This window comes from Meleagris gallopavo, chromosome 19 (assembly GCF_905368555.1).
Source record: "Meleagris gallopavo chromosome 19, MGAL_WU_HG_1.1, whole genome shotgun sequence".
Classification (NCBI taxonomy): domain Eukaryota; kingdom Metazoa; phylum Chordata; class Aves; order Galliformes; family Phasianidae; genus Meleagris; species Meleagris gallopavo.
Genome location: NC_139422.1, coordinates 4,585,389 through 4,609,867, shown reverse-complemented (window position 1 = coordinate 4,609,867; position 24,479 = coordinate 4,585,389). Strand labels below are relative to the sequence as shown.

At 48.4% G+C, this 24,479-nt stretch overlaps 1 protein-coding gene across 6 annotated transcripts in view; it reads right to left on the bottom strand.

Moving 5' to 3' along the window:
• COL27A1 (collagen type XXVII alpha 1 chain) overlaps window positions 1-24,479 on the bottom strand; it is a 128,529-nt gene that overhangs the window by 38,902 nt on the left and 65,148 nt on the right. For all 6 annotated transcript variants that reach the window (XM_031556174.2, XM_010720821.4, XM_031556176.2 and 3 more), the window contains 9 exons: window positions 22,996-23,049; window positions 22,639-22,692; window positions 20,750-20,794; window positions 19,753-19,806; window positions 18,322-18,366; window positions 13,152-13,205; window positions 10,578-10,631; window positions 9,480-9,533; window positions 7,409-7,462 (listed from right to left, as the gene is read on the bottom strand). In XM_031556174.2, the coding sequence (XP_031412034.2) occupies window positions 7,409-7,462; window positions 9,480-9,533; window positions 10,578-10,631; window positions 13,152-13,205; window positions 18,322-18,366; window positions 19,753-19,806; window positions 20,750-20,794; window positions 22,639-22,692; window positions 22,996-23,049 (468 nt within the window). The remainder of the gene's footprint in view (window positions 1-7,408; window positions 7,463-9,479; window positions 9,534-10,577; window positions 10,632-13,151; window positions 13,206-18,321; window positions 18,367-19,752; window positions 19,807-20,749; window positions 20,795-22,638; window positions 22,693-22,995; window positions 23,050-24,479) is intronic.

The window sequence follows — 24,479 nt, the reverse complement described above, 5'->3', positions numbered from 1 at the left end:
TGCAGTGCACAGGCTTACAGTTCTAGCCTTATTGATATCAGATCTCTTCCTTCCTATAAACACTGCTTTTCCAACTGCTCCTTGGCGTATCACACTGCTTCATGGTCACAACTGGGACAGTAAAGCTACAAAATGATGGAGTTGCCACCCTTAGAGATTTTCAAGAACCATGGAGATGAGGCACTGAGGGACATGGTCAGTGGGCATGATGGGGCTGGGTTGGGGTCTTGGTGATCTTAGTGGTCTTTTCCAAGCTTAGTGATTCCATGATTCTATGATAAAACACACAGAAAGGTACATGAGCTCCCAGCTGAAGTTACAGCTCCCTGCTCTTTAGGGAAGGGGCTGCTGTCAGGAATCAGGCAGTGCTTGTGCATGTGCATGCCAGAAGAAGAGCAGCTGGCCATGCCTGCTTTGTCATCTCTGGTCTTGGGGCCAGCATCTGTACCTGGGTGCATACAAGTTGCAAGGGAGACCTGAGGTGCACAGGACACCCAAGGTGCTGATGGAACCCACAAGAGCCCAGGTGCCAAGGGATCCCGGTGAGCTCATGGTGCAGCTCAGGCGTGCTGCAGGAGGGGAAGGTGTTCTTCCAGAGAGTCTGAGCTGTGAGAGCCCTGGTCTTGCAAAGAGGACCCATAACTGAGTTTCGAGCTGCAGCAGAGCTGAATGCACAGCCCTCCGCACCGCTCGAGCCCCAGAAACCCACATGTCACACTGATGGAGAATAAACAGAGCCGTGGTCAGGCAAAATAAAACGGTATAAAAAGGGAATAGTGAGAGACTGTATTAATGCACGTCATGTTCACAATGAGGCTGTGATCTCAGCTGGGACTCTCAGGCGCTACTGCAATATAAATAATAAATAATAACACAGAGTGGTGCTAGAATGTAATGGTAAGAGGAATTCTGAGAGTGGGCCAACGCGGAAATAGAGAAAACAGGAGCCAATGTGCTTAATCGGGATGCGAGCCCAGTGCCAAAAGTAATAAGAGCATCAGGGAGCCAACGCGTTAGAAAAGCAACTCCAAAATGACAGGCACAGGGAGAGACTCACAAAGAACGGCAGTGTAACAGCAGAAGATGTGCAGGAAACTTGGCCAAATTGTTACAGCAGACAAACGCTGTCAATATAAAATAATGCAAAAACTTCCACCGTGCTTGGCAAAACCCTGTGCCGCCAAGCATACCAGAGACAAACTAACCAAAAGCCTGCACTGCATGTCAGTAAGACACAGCTCTGCCTGGGCTGCGGGACAGACGGACGGAGGGACGGTGCCCCAGCACAGCGTTGCAGCCAGGGCTGTTTGCTGTATCCACGTTTCCTCCAGCAGAGCCCTGTCAGCAGCATGGCAGGACCTGCCAGGGCAATCACCCTTCGCAGCAGTCACCTGGCTAATCCCATCACAACACATCTCATCAGCACCTGACCCAAAAGAGGAGAAAGTGACCCCGTGTTCGCAAATGCATGTGGCAAGCTTCATCTTCCCCAAGCCTCCTGTGCTCCGGCCCAGGATGAAGGCTTCCCCTAATTCGCCCTGACAGGGAAGGCTGCATTCAGCCAATTAGTGAAATCTTCAAATCTCTCTTCTCCTGACAGCGCTGGTTAGAGAGGGGTGAGCGAGGCCCTGGCAGCTCTCCAGCCCATCCTGTGCCAATGCTGCAGCGCATGGCATGCTGCCTTCCCTGGGCACACGAGGGCACGCAGGGCACGGACTCATCTTGAGAATGGGGTAGGAGATGCAGTGAGAATGGTTTTCTTGCTGGTGTCAGCATGTGAGGGACATGGTTAGTGGGCAAATGGCGATAGGTTGATGGTCGGACTTGATGATCTCAGTGGTCTTTTCCAGCTTTACTGATTCTGTGATCTCCAGGAACCCACGGAACAGTGAAGGAAGCTTTGCTTTGGTCCATGTGAACATTTGTAAGGCAGTGTACAGCTCAGGGAAGGTTCTGCTGGGCCACAGCTGCACACACAGTGTGAGCTCTGAGCAGCTTTGCAAAGCAAATAGGAAAAAAAAGTGGGGTTAGATAGAGACCTGTCTGTTCCTTTGGGCTGTGCAGAGAGATGCAGGTTCACAGCGAGGGAGATCTGAGAACCTGCTCACCTGCTGGGGTCAATGCTCAATGGCATTGCTATGTCCATCTCAATGCAGCACATCCAAAATCACAGGGTCGTGCTGGGGCAGTGCCACCAGACCAGATGACACCTTTTATCCACCTACTGACATTTCACTACCATGGTCCAGCCAAATGAAAAGCGAGCAGATGCCCTGACTGAAGACTGGAGACATCACCAGCCACAGATCCATAACTAACTCTCCCTCAAACATGCTTAATGCTTTTTCAGCCAACTATCCAGATCCCTGGGAGCAAACCAAAAACACCTCTGCTATTTCTCCATAGGCAATTTTTCAGCTGGGCCTGGAATAAACAACCACTTCCAGGGTGCTTACATAACACCACAAGTTCCTTGTGCTCATGAATTCCTGCAGTTTGTGATGCTGCAGTGGGAATGGCTGGCAGTGAGACAGCGGTCCTCCACCAGGTGCACAAGTCCCATCTCCTCTCTGCAGGCTGCACCTGGGCAATAGTGACTGCAGGACGTGGTGGCAAGCTAGAAAAGAGAAATGTCGCTTTGGACTTGGAAAGCCAGCATCGCATTCAGCAAGAGGAGAAAACTCCACAAACATGGCTATTTTGGCTAGAAGAATGGAGCACGGCCACTTCACAAAAGGTTAGGCACATGTCCAAGAGCTACACTGAAGAGGGATGAAAGGAAGGAAGGCTGGAGTTTCAGGTCCCAATTCCTCATCCTTTGGGAATCAAAGAGGGAATGTCGTGTCTGTGGAAGACTGCTCAGTATTGGTTGGATGCACAAAGAAAAGAGATGGGGAGGAACAATGCCTTGTCATGACTGAAAAGAAAGTCACAGTTCTTTAAGGATATTCTTTTCAAAAGTTGTACTTCTGTCCTGACAACTCAAAAGCTATCGCAACATAAATACAGACCCCAAAAAGGCTCCATTGTTCTTGACAATCAAAACCATATTTGCTATTTACGTTTTCTTCAAAAGTGAAATTGCTTTAATGAAGTCTCCACAAACAGAGCTCATGGAATCCACAAACATCTGGCAGAGGCTGCCTTCATGTTTCCACTCTGAATTGAATTACATCCCTTCTGTAAGTGGGGACAGACAGAGGGTAACGTCTGAAATTACAATTGGGGACCATTTCCCCATCCTGAGAAAACCAAGAGCCAAAATAGCAGGACAAAGCAAGCAAACACAGAATACTGTGTGCCTGGAATATCTTCTGAGAGTACGAAGAGAAAGAATACGTGAGAGACAGAGATACAAACCAGAAATCCTCCAGGCAGGAGATCTGCTGGTCCTTACAACAGCAACTTTCCTGCATCATATTCACTGAAATCTGTAGGATCCAAATTCTCTGTCTCTGCTGGGGTTCTTAGAAAGGATGCCCGTCTTGTAAATTCCATAGGGATTGTATTACTGTGGTTCTGGAGAGGAAACACAGCCCATGGCTGCCAAGCTGAACATCTCTGACATGTGGTACATCACTCTGGGGATGGACATTGCTGGCAGGAGTGGTGTGCTGCAGGATTGCTCCTGAGGGCTTGGCACCCCACCTCTGCATCCAGCTATATCCAAACCCAGCTCTCTGCTGTGCCAGCCGACCTCTGTCTTGGGAACTGGATCCAGTTTGGCTCTTGCTTTTACAAGTGTGATAATAAATATCTCCTTCATCCCTCCTGCTGGTACAAGCGGAGCTGAAAACGGCCCGGTCAGGCATACCTTCCCGGTGGCTCAAGGACTTCAGGCCAAGAGAGACGTAAGAAGCTGAAGAGGATTGGACCTGATGAACGTTATGGGTCCCTTCCAGCTTGGGTTGTTCTACGATTGCATGACAGGAGCGAGCCTTGCACAAGTCAGAAGCACAACACTACGATGGTGCAGCTGCTGCCATGAGCTCAGTGCTGGCAGCAGGGCAATCCCGTCCCAGCGCACATCAGAGCCTCTGGCAGACATACCCAGTGTGCTCCCACCTCTCCCAGAGCCCGCACAGCCGGCAGCCTGGGATTCATTCAGAAGGCATTTCCCGTTCAGCTCCCTGCTGCACTTTTACCTTGAGATATTTTCTTCCCGCAGCGGAACGCCTCCACTTTCTCATCTGTCTGCTCACGGACAATTAATCGCTGTGTAGCACACAGAAACCAGGATCCCAGAGGTGCTCTGAGAGCAAGGACACAGGGAGTTTCCTCTGATGGGAGCAGAGGTGAAGATGTTCTGCCCAGCCCTGAACTCAAAGATGAATCCCCATACACATCGGCTTGGCTTGGATGTCATTGGTGCCCTTCTAGCTGTGCTTCTAAAGCATAGAGATGTTCCAGGGTACATAACTGTGGTTATAGTGCTTTCTAGCTGGTTATTCCATTTCCTTTTGCCAGTCCCAGCTATTCAAATGGAGTATTAGCTCTGGTATACAGAAACATATGCAGCCCTGGGATTTCCCAAATTCCCCAGGCAGGAGTTGCAGTAGAAGCAGAGTCTGGGGGTGGGCAAAATGTTTAGTTTACTTCAGCCTACGTCTTTGAAAATGAAACATGGAAACAGATATCATAAGGTCCTTGGAGGGAGAAATGCAAAATATGTTGTTACTGGGGCCTTCAGCAGAATATGTGTGTGCTTGTTATTAATACTTTGTAAAGCAGCTGGATAAGGGGAAACAACCCACAGCAGAGATGCTCCTGCCATGAATGTCCTGTTGAGGAAGAAGAAAGACTGAGGAGCTCAGTGGGACGCGGGCAGGAGGACACAGCCAGGAAAACAAGCAGCTTTGGCAGGTCTGGAGGTCATTGTACTGTCGGCTGTCACCCAAATGGAGCAGGAAGAACCACAATGAGTTGACGCTGAGTGTTTGTGAAATATTCACCCAGTGCAATGTGCACTCGTAGCGCTGTCAGCAGTGCTCAGCAGCACCGTGCCCCAGTGCCAGGCTGGGGGCCAGCTCTCCCCAGGCAGGGCAAGGGTTCACACGTGCTTCACGCTGGTGCTGTTGGATACACACGGATAAAGTCAGGGCCTTGTGTTATGGGTTGGAAAAACACACAGGAAAACAGGCTGTGCTTGTAAATGACAGTGCCAAACACACCTTTCTCACAGCCCTGCAGAACACTGGTAGCACAGGCACCTTTCCCACTCCTTTACAGGCACTCCTCTCCACAGCTGTGACCCACCCTCAGATGACCAAATCTTCACATCCTCACCAGAAGCAGCCACAAACCCTGTCTGACACTGTGGGAGGCTGGGACAAGGCTGAACTCCTTTCACAACAGCACACTCGGATAACCTTCTGCTCACCCCCATCGCTTGCAGACTCACCCCGTGAGACTTGTTTCACAGCATCTCAGAAATGGGCCTGCAGAGGTGCTGCCCCAACCTCTGTGAAGATTTGCACCCCAAAACCCATCAGCCAGATTCACAGAATCATAGAATTGTTAAAGTTCACAGAATCACAGAATTGTAGGGATTGGAAGGGACCTCTAGAGATCATCGAGACCAACCCCCCTGCCAAAGCAGGTTCCCTACACCAGGTCGCACAGGTAGGCGTCCAGGCGAGACTTGAATATCTCCAGAGAAGGAGACTCCACAACCTCCCTGGGCAGCCTGTTCCAGTGCTCCGTCACCTCACCGTGAAGAAGTTCTTACGCACATTCGTGCGAAACTTCCTATGCTGCAGCTGATGTCCGTTTCCCCTCGCCCTGTCTCCACGTACCACTGAAAAGAGACTGGCCTCACCGCTATGGCCGCCACACCTCAGATATTTATAAACCTGGATCAGGTCCCCTCTCAGTCGTCTTTTCTCAAGGCTAATCAGACCCAGTTCACTCAGCCTTTCTTCATAGGGGAGATGCTCCAGGCCCTTCACCATCTTTGTGGCCCTCCGCTGGACTCTTTCCAAGAGATCTCTGTCTTTTTTGTACTGGGGAGCCCAGAACTGGACACAGTACTCCAGATGAGGCCTTACCAGGGCAGAGTAGAGGGGGAGGATCACCTCCCTCGACCTGCTGGACACGCTCTTCTTAATGCACCCCAGAATGCCATTGGCCTTTTTGGCCACGAGGGCACACTGCTGGCTCATGGCCAACCTGTCGTCCACCAGGACGCCCAGGTCCCTCTCTGCAGAGCTCCTCTCCAGCAGCTCATCCCCCAGCCTGTATTGGTGCATGCAATTATTCCTCCCTAGGTGTAAGACCCTACACTTGCTTTTTTTGAACCTCATCCGGTTTCTTACTGCCCAGCTCTCCAGCCTGTCCAGGTCTCGCTGAATGGCAGCACAGCCTTCAGGCATGTCAGCCAATCCTCCCAACTTCGTATCATCAGCAAACTTACTGAGGGTGGCCACTATCCCCTCATCAAGGTCATTGATGAAGATGTTGAACAAGACCGGACCCAGCACAGACCCCTGGGGGACACCACTGGTTACAGGTCTCCAGCCAGACTCTGCACCACCAACGACGACCCTCTGCGCTCTGCCAGTCAGCCAGTTCTCAACCCACCTCACTGTCCACTCGTCTATCCCACACTTCCTCAGCTTTGTTATAAGGATGTCGTGGGAGACAGTGTCAAAGGCCTTTCTAAAATCAAGGTAGATTACATCTACCGCTCTTCCCCCATCCACCCAGCATGTGACAGCATCATAGAAGGCCATCAAGTTGGTCGAGCACCCCTTGGTGAACCCATGCTGACTACTCCTGATAACCTCCTTTTCTCCCAGTTGTCTGGAGATGGTATCCAGCACAAGCTGTTCCATCACCTTTCCAGGGATGGAGGTGAGGCTGACAGGCCTATAATTACCCGGATCTTCCTTCTTGCCCTTTTTGAAGACTGGAGTGACAAGTTGGAAAGATGATATTCAACCCCAGCCCACACCCATGCCCACCCACACGTCCCTCAGTGCCACATCTCCACAGGTCTGGAAAACCTCCATGGATGGTGACCCCAGCACTCCCTGGGCAGCTGTGTCAGTGCAGCACCGCTCCTTCTGAGAAGAAACGTTCCCCAATTCCCAACTGAACCCCTCAGCATACGTGGGGCCATCACCTCTCATCCTACCGCTGTTCCCCAGGAGCAGAGGCCGGCCCACCTCACCACAACTCCTTTCAGGGATTGCAGGGAGCGACGAGGCCTCCCCCGAGCCTCCTCTGCTCCACACTCAGCCATCCCAGCTCCCTCAGCTGCTCCCTACAGTGCTGTGCTCAGACCTCTCACAGCTTGGTTGCCCTTCTCTGGACACACTCCAGGGTTTCAACATCTTTCTTGCCTTTCTTGATCCCTCTTGCAAAGGCCAGAAAAGAAGAGGCATTACAGCCTGCAGGGAGCACTTACCCGGCGGCCCTTCACTCCTCTGATCCCTGGTGCACCACGGGCTCCTGCCGGACCCTGCAGGGAGAGGGAGCACAGTGAGGATGTGGGAGGTGGGCAGGTGATACCCCATGTCCCCTCATCAGCCATAGAGCCCCTACTAGCAGGTGGGCTCCTGAGCTCCTGCCAACCCACAGCCACATCTACTTGGCTGCAAACAGTCTTTTTCTGAACTCACTGATTGTCTCTTGGTTATCAAACTTAGGCCAAGCTTTCTGGCTGAGGTCTGTATGCTTGAGTTGTCTGTGTAAGTGGTACCGTTTGAGCATCCAGTTGAGCATCCAGAATTCCCTCCACAACTATTAAAAGCAGCTGTTGCACTGTGTCAGCACAAAACATAATAATAACCAGGACGTTTTCTTCACTTATCCAAATACAAAATCAAACACCTCATCTTAGGTATCCAAGTTTGCCTTTTTCAGCCAAACTGATTTTATTTTTGAGCAATTGTTGCCCTGCGAATGCTGCACAAATATCCGTGCTGGCAGACAGATGCTGCTTTCATTCAGACTATTGGTGTCCCTCTCACCCTTGCAGAAAAGCTTTGGGTTTTCTTTGTTCTCTCTTGATTCATTGAGTGCATATGTGAAATACAGAAGAAAATTTAAGAGCTTTCTTTGGTCAAAGTGCGTATCAGATTCAGAGATGAGGGATGTGTTCAATTAATAGGACTTATGTCTGTATTACAACTTTAGAAACCAATACATGAATTCGGTACCCTTCTGCTGTCAGAAAAGAAAACCTCAGACTGACACACTCTCTCAAAAATTCCACAATCAAGTTTGCTATTTATATATTAACAGTTTCTGCCAACTGTCAATGCTGCAAGCTCCACCAAAGACCAGAACAGAGCTGGGCTATGATCTCCCTACTGCTTGTACCACAGCTACTCATAAAGATCTTGCTTTTGGAGCTGAGTTATTCTGCATGGCATGCATGTCCAGAACACAAACACTGAGCTGTTCACACTGAAAATGGAAAGGTTGGTTTATGTCAACTCTACTTCTAATCACAGTAAATCTCCCTTTGGCTGATGAGGTCAGTAGTGAGTGGCACAGGCAAGCAGTAGACGTGTCAGATGCCTGCTTTATAGAGATTTTTATGATAAACACGTACTGAAATGAAATTCTTTGTTGGTACTTGGAATATCCTACTGAAAGTCTATCCCAAATAGCTCATTAAAAGATTAATTGAGGTGGCAAATTTGGAGGGCAGAAATTAGATACCACACTGGAATGTGAAGAAAGTATTAGAGAAGATGAGTAACCTTTAGTTACCTCTGTGTATATACCTCATCTTCAAAACCACAAACTAAACAAAAAGTATACCGTGATGCTGAGCAGGAAGGGGGAAAAGGAATTCAGAAACCTCAGTGAGCTGAAATCAAGGGCAGAGTCTCATACTATTGACTACACCTTTGCTTCCCATTTACCCTCTGCTGAATTAATCAAGCTCACTGCATAGCTTCCTCTTGAGGAGCATAACAGTTGAGGACAAATAACAACAACATGCCACAGATCTGGCTGCAGAAGTGAATAATGAAGGGTTGTTTGGTGGAGAAACAGGAAGAAACAGCTGGAGCTAATAAGAGCAGGGATTTAATATTAGGAGATTATTTGATTTGCTGGCTTTGCTGGGAAGTTTGTCTTATTGAATTATGACTTTTTAAAATGCAACCTTGTAGGAAACATTTTGCTTGGATGAACCTGCTGGTCGTTTGCCTGCAGGAGAACAGGGCACTGAAGGAAATGGAAGGACCGCTGCCTCTGGTGGGCACTGAGCATCCCCACGTTCCCACACCAGGCAAAGCTGCCGTGAGGCTGAAGGCCAAACCTTTGGCACTCCCCACTCCACTCCTGTAATCTTCCTGATTCACCACAACGTGGGAATTCACATGCTGAGCAAAATTGGTTCATAAACTGTCCTTCAAACTCGAATCAGCTGAGACAGTTGTTTGATTCAACACATGAACACCCAGGATATGGGATGCTGACTGCTGGTATGCACTGTTACAGGGATTAGAAGTTTTACTTACTGCTGGTCCAGGTATTCCGGGAAAACCCACTGCTCCTGGTATCCCAGGGTGCCCCTGCAAGGGAAGGAAGAACATCTGGTGTGAGTCTCTGGAATGTGCCCAGCCCTTTCCACCTCCAAGTGAGAAGACAGAAAATGAGGCACTGCTGCTGCTTGCAGGTCAGGCAGGGCTGTTATTTGCTGAGGTAAAAGAGCTTATGAGCAGATGGTCCAGGCCAGCTGTCAGCCCAGCCCCAGCTTTGCTAGCAACTGAAGCAGCTAGGTTTTCTGAACAACCAGAACACAGTAGGCTGAATTACTGCAACAATCTGTCTTTGGATCCTGCATTAGGGTACAAAGGGGGTGCATGTCAGAGTAAGACAGGATCTCATCAAGGTCCCTTCCTAAACAAGCACCCCCAAGGAGAAGTGCAAACAACACTGTAAAGCAGCATGGTGTGCTGCCCAAGCAGCTCCACATCTCCAGCTGCCTCTGACAACACAGCAGGGTGTGAACAACAGAGGTCTGGAAATCCCTGCTCCCAAACCGATCTGTTCAAAAGCCAAGATGCTTGGAAAAAGGTCATCATGAAACAACAGAATCCTTAAGGTTGGAAAAGATCTCTAGGATTAAGCCTAACCATCAACCCACCCCACCATGCCCACTGACACGTCCCTCAGTGCCACATCTCCATGGTTCTGGAACACTTCCAGGGATGGTGTACCCACCACTCCCCAGCAGTCTGTGCCAGTGCAGCACCACTCTTTCTGAGAAGAAATTTCCTTTAATATCCAATCTGAATGTTCCCTGGCACAACTAGAGGCCTGCAGGTAATCCTTCAGGTGCCACAGCTCGAGCTTCCTAGTTGTCTCTATTTGACACAGGTCCTCAGCTGTGGAGATGCAGAACACATGTGGAAACCCAATGTTTCTCTGCAGGAGAAACTAAGGCTGGGGAGTGGCGATTCCTCAATAAACAATCAAATGGCATTCCTATCCTACAGAGACAGGAAGGATTTCAGCTATTCTCATGCAAACCCAAAGACCAGGATCCTTCATCCTTCCCTAGGACAGAGAGAGAGGCAGCAGCAAGAGCAAGAGAATGCAGACTTACTCCTTACCATCGACCCCTTGATTCCAGGAGGGCCTGGAGGTCCCACTGAGCCACGATCACCCTGAGAGAGACAAAGGTTTGGAAGGGAAAGTGAGGAATTGTGATCTACACATAATGATCTACAGCAATGAAATAACTGAAAGATTCCCACATTGCTGCCTGTGCTACCAGATTTCTGCCAGGAAGGCTTCTGGCACAGAACACAACTCATCCTCTTTCAGGTATCCATCTCATCAGAGCAACTAATGGACAACAACAAGCATGAGCTGACCTTCTGTATCTGAAGAGATGTATTTTCAAACATTGAGGGATAAGAATTGAGCAACCAAGCCCACCTTTGAGTCCCTACAGTGCTGAGGCTGGATCCCAACCATGGCACCACGTGATTCTGTCCTACACCACCATGTTCTGATGATTTCAGGGACACTGATTGGAGAGCTGTGGACTTGAGGGCTGAGAACCACAGTGACAAAACACAAAGAGACTGCCTGGAATGGGTGGCTGTGCTTTCAGGAGACCGCAGGCATTTCTGGGGGACCCCTTGTCCTGCAGGGCACACACTGAGATCACAGCACAAACACTAGCCATCTGCAGACCTGTGTTTCTGGGGAGCCAGATGAAGGTACCAGCTCTTTTAAAACAAGCCAACATTTGGCATTAAAATAAATAACATACCCCACCTGCAGAACGTGTCACTTCTCCAAGCACACCCTTGGCCAAGGATGGGGGATGAGGCACAAGGCTCTGTGAGCATCACCATGACCACTGGTGTGTGGCTCCGGCCATAGGATCTCAACTGCTTCTTTTTTGGGGACAGCCAGCAATTCCCACCACCACTGCCCCCACAGCCCTGGCAATGCACAGGGAATTAGGTGTGTAATGCTTGTGTGCTCGGGGGGATGAGGAAGGAGGAGTCAGCAAACGCTGCCAAGCAGTTTACGCCCAAATTCTGACCTACCTTCCAGCAGTTATACTGTAAGGGGAAATATTTTCTGGGCTCTAAGCATCTTATTAAAAACAAGCTCCAGAGTGTGTGTTGTCACCAGTTGGCCCTTGTAAACCAGCATACTTTTTTTTTTTTTTCCTGTGAATGTATGGATTTTATTAAGTATGTATTAACTGTATTGTTCTCTTTGATAATCTTTGGATCCTACTGGCTTCAGTCTTAAGTTTTGCAGCTCTCAGGGTAGAGATTGCTGACTCAGCTCTGTCTAACGAAAGCACATTTCCCACTTCATTTAGCTCGCAGCAACATAGTAAGCTGCAGGACGCTATGCCAACTGGAGGCCTGGTTGAGGTTTTGATTTGATGATAGCTATTTTTGTCATCCCTAAGTTTGTGTTGGTAGAGAAGGAGACGTCTGATAGAAATCGCAGCTGTGCTGAGGATCTCCTAGGGCAGATTTTCAAAGGGTTTGCCTTGACACAAACGTAACATGGCCATGTACAGAGTCAATCTGTAGCAGAAGGATAGCTCACGTGGTCATTGGCTTAGGAGTCAGTAGGGCCAGATGGGAATTTACTTCCCACATCTCCTGCATGGCAGACTCCTCATTCCTCACTTAGTTCAGGGCAGCAGATATAGCTCTCAGATACTGAGAGACAGCGACTCGGATGCTCCACGGTTTTATTTCTGTTTTCCTTCTGTAAAACACAGCTCACACCACATCCTCTCTTTTACTCCTTGCACGCTTTGACAGTTTGGACTGAGCCTGCTTTTGCTACTGCCCCAACACAGCAGAGAGGGCACAGGGCTCTCAGGGCTGCTGCAGGCAGCAATGAAATGCACCTACAGCAAACACAACATAATGTCACAGAGATGTGACATCATTACCCAGAGGACAGCACTTGAAGGGACAGAAGAGAGAAAGAGCTGAAGTGTGGAATGCATCATATTGCACTCTAATGGAAAAAATGAATTAATGGGCATTTACTTCTTTTTTGTAGAAAATAAAGTCATTTTTCCTCCTAGAAGAAGCAGGTAACAGTACTGCACAGCAGAGGGCACCAGCCCTTAGCAGCATGCCCAATGCAACCACCAGACAGGCAGACAGCGTGGGGCTGGTTAAACGAAAAGGGGAGGGGGTCTGGAGCAGCCTTTGCTTGGACATGTGTCTGCACTTGCACTCTGAGAATTTGGTGAGCCTCTCTGTTGAGCACAGGCTCAGCCCCGGTTCTGTGTGCCCCTAATAACAAGGCAGCAAGCACATCTCTGCACACATCTGCAACCTGGTCTCCTTGGACTCACCCCTTGACCAGGAACCAGGGATGATGGTTCCTTTCATTCAGCTCCTTTATTCCCAGAAAAAAAGGCAGAATTAACTGTCAGACACAAGACTTCTGGCAGATTATGAATGAATAAAACTTAAAAGATTTGGTGATTTCAGAGAATATTTAACAACCTCTCCTTGGAGGGTAAATGCACGCTAATTTGCCTGGCCCAAGACAAGCTCAGACACTCTGGACATGCTGCATTCCCAGCTGGGTGCTGCACAGAAAATTAAACCTCTTCAATACTTCCCCATCCCAGTCTCTCTCATCCTGCAAAGTTAAAGCAACTGATTCATTGCCAGCAATCTTACCTTTTCTCCCACTATTCCAGGCTCCCCTACTGGACCAATGAATCCCATTAGACCCTGAGGAATGAGAAAAGCACAATTAATTCTCGGTTCTACTTGCTGGAAAGTAAACAATTTGTTTGGTTTGCTTTGCTGGTTAAGGCAGTCCAGCATCCCCTGTGTGCTGCTCAGCAATTCCTACTGGCTACCAGAGCAGATAGGGTGCTCCCAGCCATAGCAGCATTTAACTCCACAGCTGGTTTTGCTTTGGACCAGCTGGGACGGCAGCACTGGGATCTGTGAGAGCCACAGTGCACACTATAGGGGATGAATTAAGCACATTTCCTAGAGAGGCTGAGCTTGTAGCGTGGCTTTTTTTGCAAGCATTTCCCTAAATGTCAGCACAGCTTCCCCAAGAGCATTGATAGCGGGAGCTCCCGGGTTGCACACACTGGGAGTCACCATTATTTTCACTGCTGCACTGGCTAGATTTCCTCTGGGTTAATTGGACCTTTGTGCAAACTCATTTTGCCTTGGATAGTGTCACATTATTGGGATGTCGGCAGGAAATAAAGGTCTGGGGGGTCAGCAGGGCAGCAGGTCTGTCCCAGTACTCACAAACTATCTTGGGAAAATAACCCAAAAAACAGGCTAAACATCATTTGTCAGCATTTAAAGGCATTTGGGATAATGAAGAAAACACAGACCTGCTGTTAAACAGGGAGATGAAACATGCCATTTCAAGATAAGGTTCTGAAGCATTGATGTACAGCATGCCTTCCTACTAACCTAGCAGGTTTCTGGCTCTGGAGATTTGAAGGATTGTCCTCTGTGCCACCGTCAGTCCTCACTATGCAGCCCTCATGATTTTGTCCCCAGTCTCAGCAAGGCTCGTTGGGAGACAGATATATCTAGGTAGTTAATCCAGTGAGTCTGTAATGGAGGGAATCCATCTGCTGAAACACCTCATAACCTGCCCAGGGCTGGCAGGGTGGTGCCAGTTCAGCCATGCTCCAGCTTGTTTGGTTCTGGGAGGCAGCCTGAGTGCTGCTGGGAGGTGGCTGCTGAGCAAGGCATGGACAGGATGGATTCTCCATTGGTATTGCCTGGATGAGAACTCCAAATGCCAAGAGACTTCATGCGTTAATGTTCTTCTCATTAAATGCCATCCTTTGAGCATCACTGAAAATGGGAGCTCCTCATAGAGGCACTGATGAGCTCAGCAGAAGCAGTGAGCAGCCACACATGGCTCCAGAGCTGCAGAGCCCTTGTCATGCTCATGGGAGCAATGTCCAGGTGAGGAGCGTTTGGAAAAACTCAGGAGAGCTCAGAGCCTGGAATGAGGTGCCTGCACTAGAAATTCATCCAGGGCAGATGTCCTAGGCACCTGCCATGCCACTGTGCCATGATGGAAATATCGGTTAACTATGAGAAGACATCCACACGATCAGGATAGCTTTGCTATCCCAGTGGCACCAGCCCTTCCAACATCAGCACAGGCTGCAGAGACAGGAGGACAATGGAGACCCAATGCAGGAACCACTGGGACAGCAGGCAAATGATCAGCATTTGCATAAGCAAGGTTGCCACTGGGTGGCATTGCTGAAGGCTGATGGGTCAATTACCCATCCAATTAGGCACAAGTGCACATACTTAGCTGATAACTGCTGCAGGTCACTGAAGTTTTCCAGTATTTAGATATAAGAGCCAGAAGAGTCATTGCTGGCCAACATTAAACCAAAGCATACATAAACAGCGGACATTACACTAAAATGGCTGCAGCATAATGTATTTTCCCAGGTTCCTGGGACTGGAAAGATGCCCTGCACCACACACAGCTCCAGGCAGTGCTGTGTAACGGTGCACGTGAAGTCCCAGCAGCGGTGGCTGCGCAGCTCACGGGCAAAAATGTAAAACATTTATATGAGACGGAAGGTTCAGCATATCGCTGTGATTCCGGCTGCACACCCCAGCCAAGGGCATGGCGGAAAAGGGATGGAGATTGTTAAAACATTGCTTGGGGCTTCGGGGGATGGAAAGGGGGAAACTGGTGGGCTGCAATTCCTAACTCCCGGCTGGTTTTCCCCGTTTATTCTCCAACGCTGACATAATTAAGCCCCCCCGCCCCTTGCTCTCATCAACAGAGAGCAAGTCGGCACTGAAGCCCTGCATAAATCATTGCCCATCTGAGAGAAAGGACGGAACGGCAGCGCAGCGTGAGCGGGGTCTCCTGGGGACGGCAGTTGCTCCCAGCAGGATCTGATCGTGGCCTTTCTGTTTTACTGGTTCGCCAGAACTCAAAACAAAACAAAGCAGGGACAAAGGGCGGGAGGGAGTAAATGTACAATCCTTCCATTCAGATGAAAGAAAGGGAAAGTAAAACAGTAAATATTGCATTTAAGGGAGGACGCTCTGACCCGCATAGAGGAGCCATGTGGTTTAACCCCCTGCACGCTGGAGCTCAGCCATGATGCGGGGCTGCGTCGTGCTCCACTCTGGGATGTGGGTGAAGGGAACGTGTGCCCTTGAGCGCCTCTGAATCCCTGAATGGGGATTCCAGAGAGGGCTGCAGCTTGGAAAGATGTCGGAGGGAAAGGTGGATGCTTTGGGAAGGCACTGCTCAGAGAGGTGCAATTCTCTGCTCTGTGACCCATCCACCCCTACCTCTGTGTGTCAGATCTCACCTTCAGAACTGATGCACCTCCCTCCTTTGTGAGAGCATTGCGAGGAAAATGTGTTGCAGAGAGAAGCGACGGTGCTGGTTTCCTTTGACAAATTATTTCAGAGTAACATTGGCTATCAGGGCAATATGCTCCCTCCAAGGAAGAGAGGGACTTCTGTTGACTGCCCTTCTCAGAGGGGTGTGATGGGGACGTGGCCATAACATTGCCATGTGAGCTTCTGTTATAGGAGGTAGGACTCCAAAAGCTGTTCTGCCACAATAAAACCTCATTCCCATGAAGGAAGTGGGTCATCCCTCGCCTTTTCCAGCTGGCACAGATCTCCGCTGATATTCTCAGCCTCTAGTGCAGAGCTGGTGAGTTCATAGGCTGGTGAGACCCTTCCCCAGTGTGCTGTCTTGGTGTTCCAAGCTTCGGAAGGGCAGGCTGGTGACTCTTCATATTATTCTGTCTCTATTCGCTGGCAAGGAAGGGTTAAATCACACATTTTCAGGGTGCAGAAGAACTCAGCAGCTGGAGTCCCTCCAGCATCTGAAGGCAACAAGCATCTTATGAATGCAATTCCCAAGTCAGCATCCTTGCAATGGAAAAACAACGTACCAGAGACTGCCCTCTGGCTTAAATACTCCTCTTCTTAAACAGAGCTCAACTGCCACTGGAAACCTTACAGAAATTCCTATGTTTGCCTCAACAGGTGTCCACACAAAGAGAAGAGAGCTCCGCTGGGATGGATGGCAGATCTTTCTGCATGCTGCCCTGCTGAGCGTTTCCAGCCAGATGGGACTGCAGGGAGGCCTGTGCAGCAAGTCTGGAGCATCTGGGCACCAAGATCTCCGAGGAGAAAACAGGGATAAGCTGAAGATTTCAGTACCGAGTGACCTTGTTAGCTCAACCCTCAGAGCTCTGCAAAAACCAGCCCTGCCTTACCACCAAACACTGGAGCTCAGGTGGAGGAAGGAATGAGAAGGTAACACTCTAGCATTGTCCAGCAAAGGTGTGATGGGAAGGGAAGTTATTTCTCACTAATCTGGCATGACATTTTTGTTCTAATGACTTAACTGGTATGGAAATGGAAATTCTTTCTGGGTGATATTTCTAGACAGAGACTAATTGACTAAGAATAAAACAGGCAGCTTTCATACCACCGTGCTGGTCTCAGTGTCAGCAGAGGCCAGCTGTGTTTTCTTTTCAGTGAACAGTGCCTACGGTTTTCATCCAAGGTCAGTCCTGAGGGACGTTAAAGCATAAAAATCCCAACGATGGCTTGTCTTTCAACATCTTGTTTAAGTTCTCAAAGCACTTCTAAACATTCCTTTTTTAACTGTGATACAATAGGTGCCTCCGGAGAACAGGAGGCATCGTGGTAAGCACTGCCAGAGCCAGGTGTTTTTTGCCAGAAGTTCTCCTCTTACTGAGCCCTGGACCTGACAGCTGCTCTGTGTTGTGTCTTCCACAGCAAGGGAAACTGAGCCATGGAGCAGAGGAAGACATTACCCAAGAAAAGGTGCTAAAAGCTGCAAACAGCACTTGGGGCCCAACTTCAGGTGTGAGGAACATCTTCGTTTTTCCAGTTGTTGCTCTTTGTGGAGTAAATTATTAACCAGAATATAGAAGCAGTGCTCATTTCCAGACAGAAACAATCACCCCTGACTTATACTGAAGCTTTGGTACTGAAAAGTATAGGATCCACTGTGGCTTGTTGGACGGAGACCCATGAATAAGCAACCCCCAAGCTGCTGGATTCAGGTGAAGTGGACAAGTTACACCCAACCAAAGTCACCAGCCATAAGCAGGGAAACTGCTGTGCTGAGCAGCATCACTGTCCTTGCCAGGGCCAGCTGCTGCCTCCAGCATGGTGCGGTCATGTAGGAATGCAAAGAACACATTGGAGACTCCATGGCTGCAATTTCAGGGTTGGTGGTGGACAAGCTGGTTGGTTTCAATCATAGAGACATGGGGATGGTTGTTTCTTTTTCTTCGATGCCTGTGGTTACCCTGAAGCCTACAGGGATGATGAATGTCCCCTGGTAATCCAGCAGAACATTCTCTCTTGTGGTACAATGCAGCTCAGTGCCTCTGTTACCCAGCGCTGCCTCCTCTGAAAGCAGCACAGCACATCAGGGCAGAGGTGCTTCAAACCTATATAAGCAAAGCTGGGAATTTCCCTTTTGGAAATAAGAATAGGCAGAAATCCGTAATCTCGTCAGTTTCCACAGCTTCATCTTCAGAAGCACAGCCATTCCTATGTGCTATACTGAACCGTGACTTTATCAGACCGCCTATGGGAAAACTTCCAATTTAACACAGACCCCATGGCAACTGTCAGTACTGTTCACCAAGAGCTTCAGCCTCACTACATGACTTGTTTCTCACTGCACATCCGGAATACCAGGACCACAGCCAGTTTCAAGTAGCCAGAAACCCCTAGCCACCATCCTCTGCCTGCACCCCCATCATCCAGGAGATGTTGAACACAGGAGATCATCAAATAGACATGAAAACAAGGAGTTTACCTGCTCACCAACTTTCCCTGGCCGGCCATGGTTTCCTGGCTCGCCCTGTGTCACAAAGAGAGAGGAGGGACATGGTTACTCAGTGCTCCCAGTCAGTCCCTCGGTACAATGTGATTCTGTGAGTACCCACAGCAAGAAGCTCCCTTAGCTTTCAAGGATCATCCAAAGCAAGAAACACAGCTGACATGAACATAGAGGAAACATCCACAGTTCTGGAGTGAGATTCCCATAAAAGCAGCTGGCCCAATAACTCAGTTATCTAAATAGCTGACACAAAGTCAAGCTCGGCCATTGAAACACAAGCTGCCTGCCTTCCTGTGGCACAGCCTAGTCCTGGGTGACTTATCCCCATGGTTAACAAGGTGTGAGTTCTTGTTGGGGATCCTCTTGAAACTGAGGTGTTTCTACCCATACCATTTCTATCAGAACAACTGAGTAAAGCAACAGCCCAAACACAGCAGCTAAGGTAAGGGAAGAGAGAAGGAAAGGACCATGATTAGCCCAAGGATCTGAGCAGAATCTGATGAAAGCAAGAATATGCGACACTGCAAGGAGGAACAGTTCCTGAGTGACATAAGGGATGTAGGAAACTCTCCTGCTAATGGAAGGAACAAAAATAATAAAAAGCAACTCGAATATTCCCAGGCAGTGATGACCTTGCTCTTGCAAAATCTCAGCCATAGGCACATTACTGTCACACAGAGCATGAAAACCACAAGAACGACTCACATGAGCTAAATCATAGTGTAGGATCAGAGAAATTCAGAGAATGAGAAAAATGAAGGGTGAAGAGGAAAACAGGAGAAAGGGGAGCATTTCAGATCTGCCAAGGATATAGGGACAGTGCTGAAAGCCAGCACCGTGCCCTGGATGGGCCATCCAGAGGCCACTCACCACTAAGCACTATTGTCTCCGGGTGATGGCAGCTGTATTTTCTCAGTAGGCAGATACTCCAGATGTGCTGCCAGACCACATTTTTGGTATTTACTGTTTGAAGAGGTTGTTTTTGTTGGGTTTTCTCTTTCCTTTCGAGTGCGGGTTTGTGGAACGGGCTGCTCTGGGGTACCTCCTGCTGCTAATTAGGCAGCAGAGATAGGAATGATGTGCATTGTTTTAGAACAAAAACGTGGAGAAACAATGGAAAATAAGATGAAGTGATGGGGGGAAGATGTTAATATCAAAAGAGGAACACTCTTATTTATAATAAAGCACATGGCTTAAAAAATGCACCATCATACTTTTTGCTGAAAATCTCAAGTGAGAACTGAGATCCCAAAATTCAGTGAAAAAGAAAAACCTGAGTTTCCTTTGTCCTCTCTGAACTGAATACTCTAGGCCTGGAGAATGGTGAGGTTGAGAACAGAGGCATCCCTCTATCTGTTCTTTCTTCCACTCACTGCTTCTCTGATCATGAACAAACATGCTGCTCACCTTGGGACCGTCGGGACCAGGTCTTCCTGGAAATCCCTTCCGGCCAGGTCGACCCTGAAATACACATAATAATAATAAATATAAAAAGCAAAATAATAATACTCCTGTAGCTTCCCTGGGTTACAGCAGTGTGCTTATAAACCCATACGACAATGTGCAGCTTACAAGAAATGCTCCCATGGCTCAATTCCATTGCTTAAACATCACATCAGAAACATTACGCATGGACTATAATCAACCAAGCCAAGGGCCTTCATAAGACCCTTCACATCGATCCTTCCCTCTAGCTAGGACAACACTCATGTTCTTCCAGGCACTGTTGTAACTGTATTTGTTGTGTTGCTCCAAGAAAGGAACAGAAGCGTCTACTAGAAAGGCAGGGGAAATACAAGATAAAATATTTATTTCCTGATCCTCCTAGAAGCTCTCAGCACAGCTTCCAATTTACAAGATATTTCACTATCACGCAGTGACAACTATGAACACAACCACTATAAAACCCTGAGCTGGCAGGCTCAGAGGTATGATAATATTCTTGCTGCTCCTCCTAACTGTGGTTCTGCAGTATATCACTGTGTTCTTTGTGATGTAGACGACAAAAAGGACTCTGCTTCAATATCTTGTCTTTTTCCTTCCTTTTCCTTTTACTCTCATTGAAAAATACTATAAATCAAAGAACCAATTAAGGCTGCTTAGAGAAATGGATCCCAGTTAAAGTGCTTTATCTAGAGAATGAACAGTAGAGGGTTTTTCAAGGTCTGAGACCTTAAACAAGTTATAAAATCAGAGTCACGCTCAACACCTTGTGAAAGACTATTCCTTGATCTTCAGCCACCCTGGATCAAGAAAGTGGACCAAGCTATGGACAATACATTATTTTCTAGAAGGGCAGAAAACTTCCCAAACCATAAGGTCTGAAACTTTACGTTGTTTTAACTACAATTTCATTGCAAGGTGAATGGAATTAATATTAATTCAGTAATCCACTAAAACCTACCTCTGAACCAGGGACTCCTGACGGTCCTAAGGGTCCTTCATCTCCCTGAGGTGAAAAGAAATTAAAATAATGAGCAAAGTAGTGACAAAGACTGGACTCATCACGCAGTAAGAATGAAAGGTCTGCGGGATGAACAATGGTTAAACACAGGCTGTGTGCTCAGCTGTCACATTTTAACAACAGAGTCCCTCTGAACCCTCGTGCAGGCAGCTCAGCATCTCTGAAGCTCATCTTTCCTCATCTCAGAAATAAAATCTGAAGTCAAGTCCTCCTGGCAAAGACCACCCAAAATTTGACCGAAGTCAACATCAGTAGTGCGAGCTTCTCATGGCTGGATTTAGCCCATGGGATATACTGGATATGCTCACAGAACTACTCTACTTCATCTGATTTGGCAGTGGTATGGATGCTGCAGAGCCATCTACTCTTTTTCTTTTATTTTCCACAAGAAGAGCGTTGCAAAATTTCCCACAGAACCACTTGGCAACAGTGTGGAGGTTTCCCTTTTGCCTTCAAATGGGACTACACATGCTGCAGGATGGAGCTATCTCAAAATCTCACACAGCAATTGGACTCAGCTTTCTCTCTTGGCTCTACACCAACTGTGATAGAATCAGATCTACAGCTTCTAGGAGACCTTCAATTAAGCTTCACAAAAATTATCTCAAGTGTTCAAAACCAACTGCCAAGAGAGAAATTAAAAGCGCCCTTGGCAGCCGCAGTTCTCGCTGCTCTCATTTTGGTGGTCAAGCCATGATAATGAAGTGGCACGAGCTGGCGGGCTGAGGTTGGGACTGGAAGTCGGGCACCCAGCTCAGCAGGCTCAGACATACACCCACACTGTGGCACACTTCTAAAGGTGCAACTCACAGCCTCGGCCTGGGCTAACAGCAGCACTGTGGTGTGCTCTGGTGCACGTTCACAACCCTTCAGCTCAGCTCACGTTGAAGTCCATGTCCATGTCTTCAGTCTTACTTTTATGCTTGCTAACTGGAGTAAATTGAAGGCAGCTTGGTCATGCCTGCCTGAACCTGGAATGCAAAGCTTTGATTCCCTTTGCAAATTGCCTAGAATTTTTTTTTCTTCCTATTTCAGTGCAAATAAATGAGCTAATTTGCATTAATTGCATTTAGAAGGCAAGCAAAAGAGTTCCCAGAAAAAGCGAGGATGGTTAGTGCTATTACACCGAGCTCCTGCCCATGTGTGCACAGAGTATGTTTCACAAAATGTTTCATGACTCCAAACACTGGTCTGAGAAGAAACCATGCTGAAGCCCCCACAATACAGCCATGGAAGCTGCTATATAGTATGTGCAGATCCAGGACAATTAAATCAGTGGCAATTGTCCTGTTTTAATGACTGGCAGGAAGTTTCAGGTTTTCCCAAGCAATGAGAGGTGAAAGCTGCAGGCTCAGAGGTGCTGTGTCAAACAAATCTTTGCAGAACAGCAGTTTCAGCTGATGTGCTCTTTTTACAAATCATATTGCTCCGTCAAGAGAGCGGAGCCTGCAGGTCTCATAGTTGAAAGAAAACATACTTAAAAGGAGCAGAAAGCAAAAGCCAGGTCAGGGCATGCCCGTGCAAAGGGGTGTGCAGGGAAAGGGGCATTAACATCCGTTTGAAGTGAGTGTGGGTGTGGGGGAACAGACTGATGAAGAAAAGCCAACGGAGTGATTCAGGTCAACAGATGTCAGCAGGGACTGGAAGCAAAGGGCTGCAGCCATTGGAAGCTCCTCTGTGTGGTTGTGACTGGTGAATATAAGCATTTACTTCCAGATTCAGAAGGAATAGAGGATTTCGGATCACAGGCACCACTGCAGAGTGCATTAATCTTCAAAACGCAACATTATTCTCTGAATCCCACATGCTTTTGGTCTGAGGATGCTCACCTCTTGTCCAGGCAGCCCTCTTGGCCCAGGTAAACCCCGCGCTCCCGGCTTCCCCTGAGAAAAGCCAAAGGAAAAGATACTCAGAAAAACAGTAACTTAAGGCCAGAAAGGCCATTAGAAGGAGAAATTCTCTTTCACAGCCACAGGACATCATCCAATGTCAATTTTGTTTCAGGAAGAAAAAAAAAAAATCTCTAAAAAAAAGAAAACTCCACTCTTGGAGGGACCTCAAGTCAAACAGCCCAAGCTGAAACGCTGGCGAGAGCAAGCCGGGGGGACCTGCAGGGCTCTCTGCCCTCCCCTCCCACCCCTGTGTTTTTCCTGGCTCCCTCCCACCCCACACAGAGCTCTGCTCACCTTTGGGCCTTCGGGGCCGTTTTCTCCCGGTGGGCCGATGTCCCCTGGGAAGCCCTGAAGAAAACGAGAAACCATTGGGTCACACATTGAGGATGGCTGCAACCAGCAGCTTTTGTGAGAGCCTGAAGGAAAGGCTGAGCGCTCAGACATCGGGTCCGTGTGTGGGCCATCCCCAGGGAAGGCCGGAACACAATGGAGCAGCTATCGGCACTGCGGCCCTCCCCGCCGCTCCCTCTCGGTCCATCCTCAGCAGATTTATTGCTACGAGGCCTTCCTGTCATCGTGCGGCTAAAAACAGCAATTTGGGTTTTAATTAATCTTTACGACTCAGCACATAATCTCACTGCTCCCAGAAAGGAACTGTGCGCCTCGGCGACAAAGGGCGGCAGGCGGGGAATTAGGAAAGGTGCTGACACGCTCATTAGCTGGGTGGCTCCTGCCCTTTGCCCAGGACACAAAGGAATCTGTGGTTATTTCCAATAGCATCGGAGCGAGGATTGCTAAGTGGCAGCACTTGACCGAGAGCCCTTCCACATCCAGCAAAATACCAGAGCACTGATGAAGGGAAAACAGAGCAGCCAGTCGGTGCTGGAAGAGGCTCTCCAGCATTACGTGGATGTGATTTGGTTGCTTATGTGAGAGAAAGAATGTGATATGCTGGGAGAAGCTGATCCCGAGGGTAAGGTATCACTGCAACAATTATTTTTGGTTAGGGCAGTAGAGGTTTTCTGCTTGAAATGGGATTTTGCTGAAAAACGCCTTCAGGATATCCATGACAAATAGAGGAAGGAGAAAGCAGGAAAACATGAGATGCAGGATGGGCCATGAACCTATTTTGGTCCTCGCCTCTCCACAGCCACACGTTTTCCATTCATACCCTGGAAGAGGAGTGGAGAGCCCTGGGCTGACAAGAATCACAGAATCATGAAGGTTGGAAAGATCTCCCAGATCCCCAACCCATCCCACTACACTCACTAACACGACCCTCAGTGCCACACCTCCACTAGAACCTCCGGGATGGTGACCCCAGCACTCCCTGGGCAGTTGTGCCACTGCATCACTGCTCTTTGGAGAAGAAATGTTTCCTAATATCCAACTTGAAAGTGCGGGCAAAATTCAAGAAATGAATGTTCTGCCCCAGAAAGCAGTTTTAGAGTCAAGAGAACACCATGGTGATTAGATAGAGCAGTGTCCATGCGGACGGACTGGGGACTGGAAGACAGCCTGGGGCTCTGTTCCAGTGCACCACTGGCTCTTCTCATGTGTCTACTGGAATATCCCTTTACTTGAATCTTTCTTCTGCAAAATGACAGGATGTTCTGCTTTGTACTGAATGTCTATCTGCCAAGGTGTTCAAAGTGAAAGATGAAGAGAGGTGATAGGTTGTGATATGCTGTTTGCTGGGAGAGAGGCAAACTTTGGGGTTGATTTTTCTGAAGAGAAGCTGAAAAAGTTGTTACATACTGGACTTGAAAGCAACAACA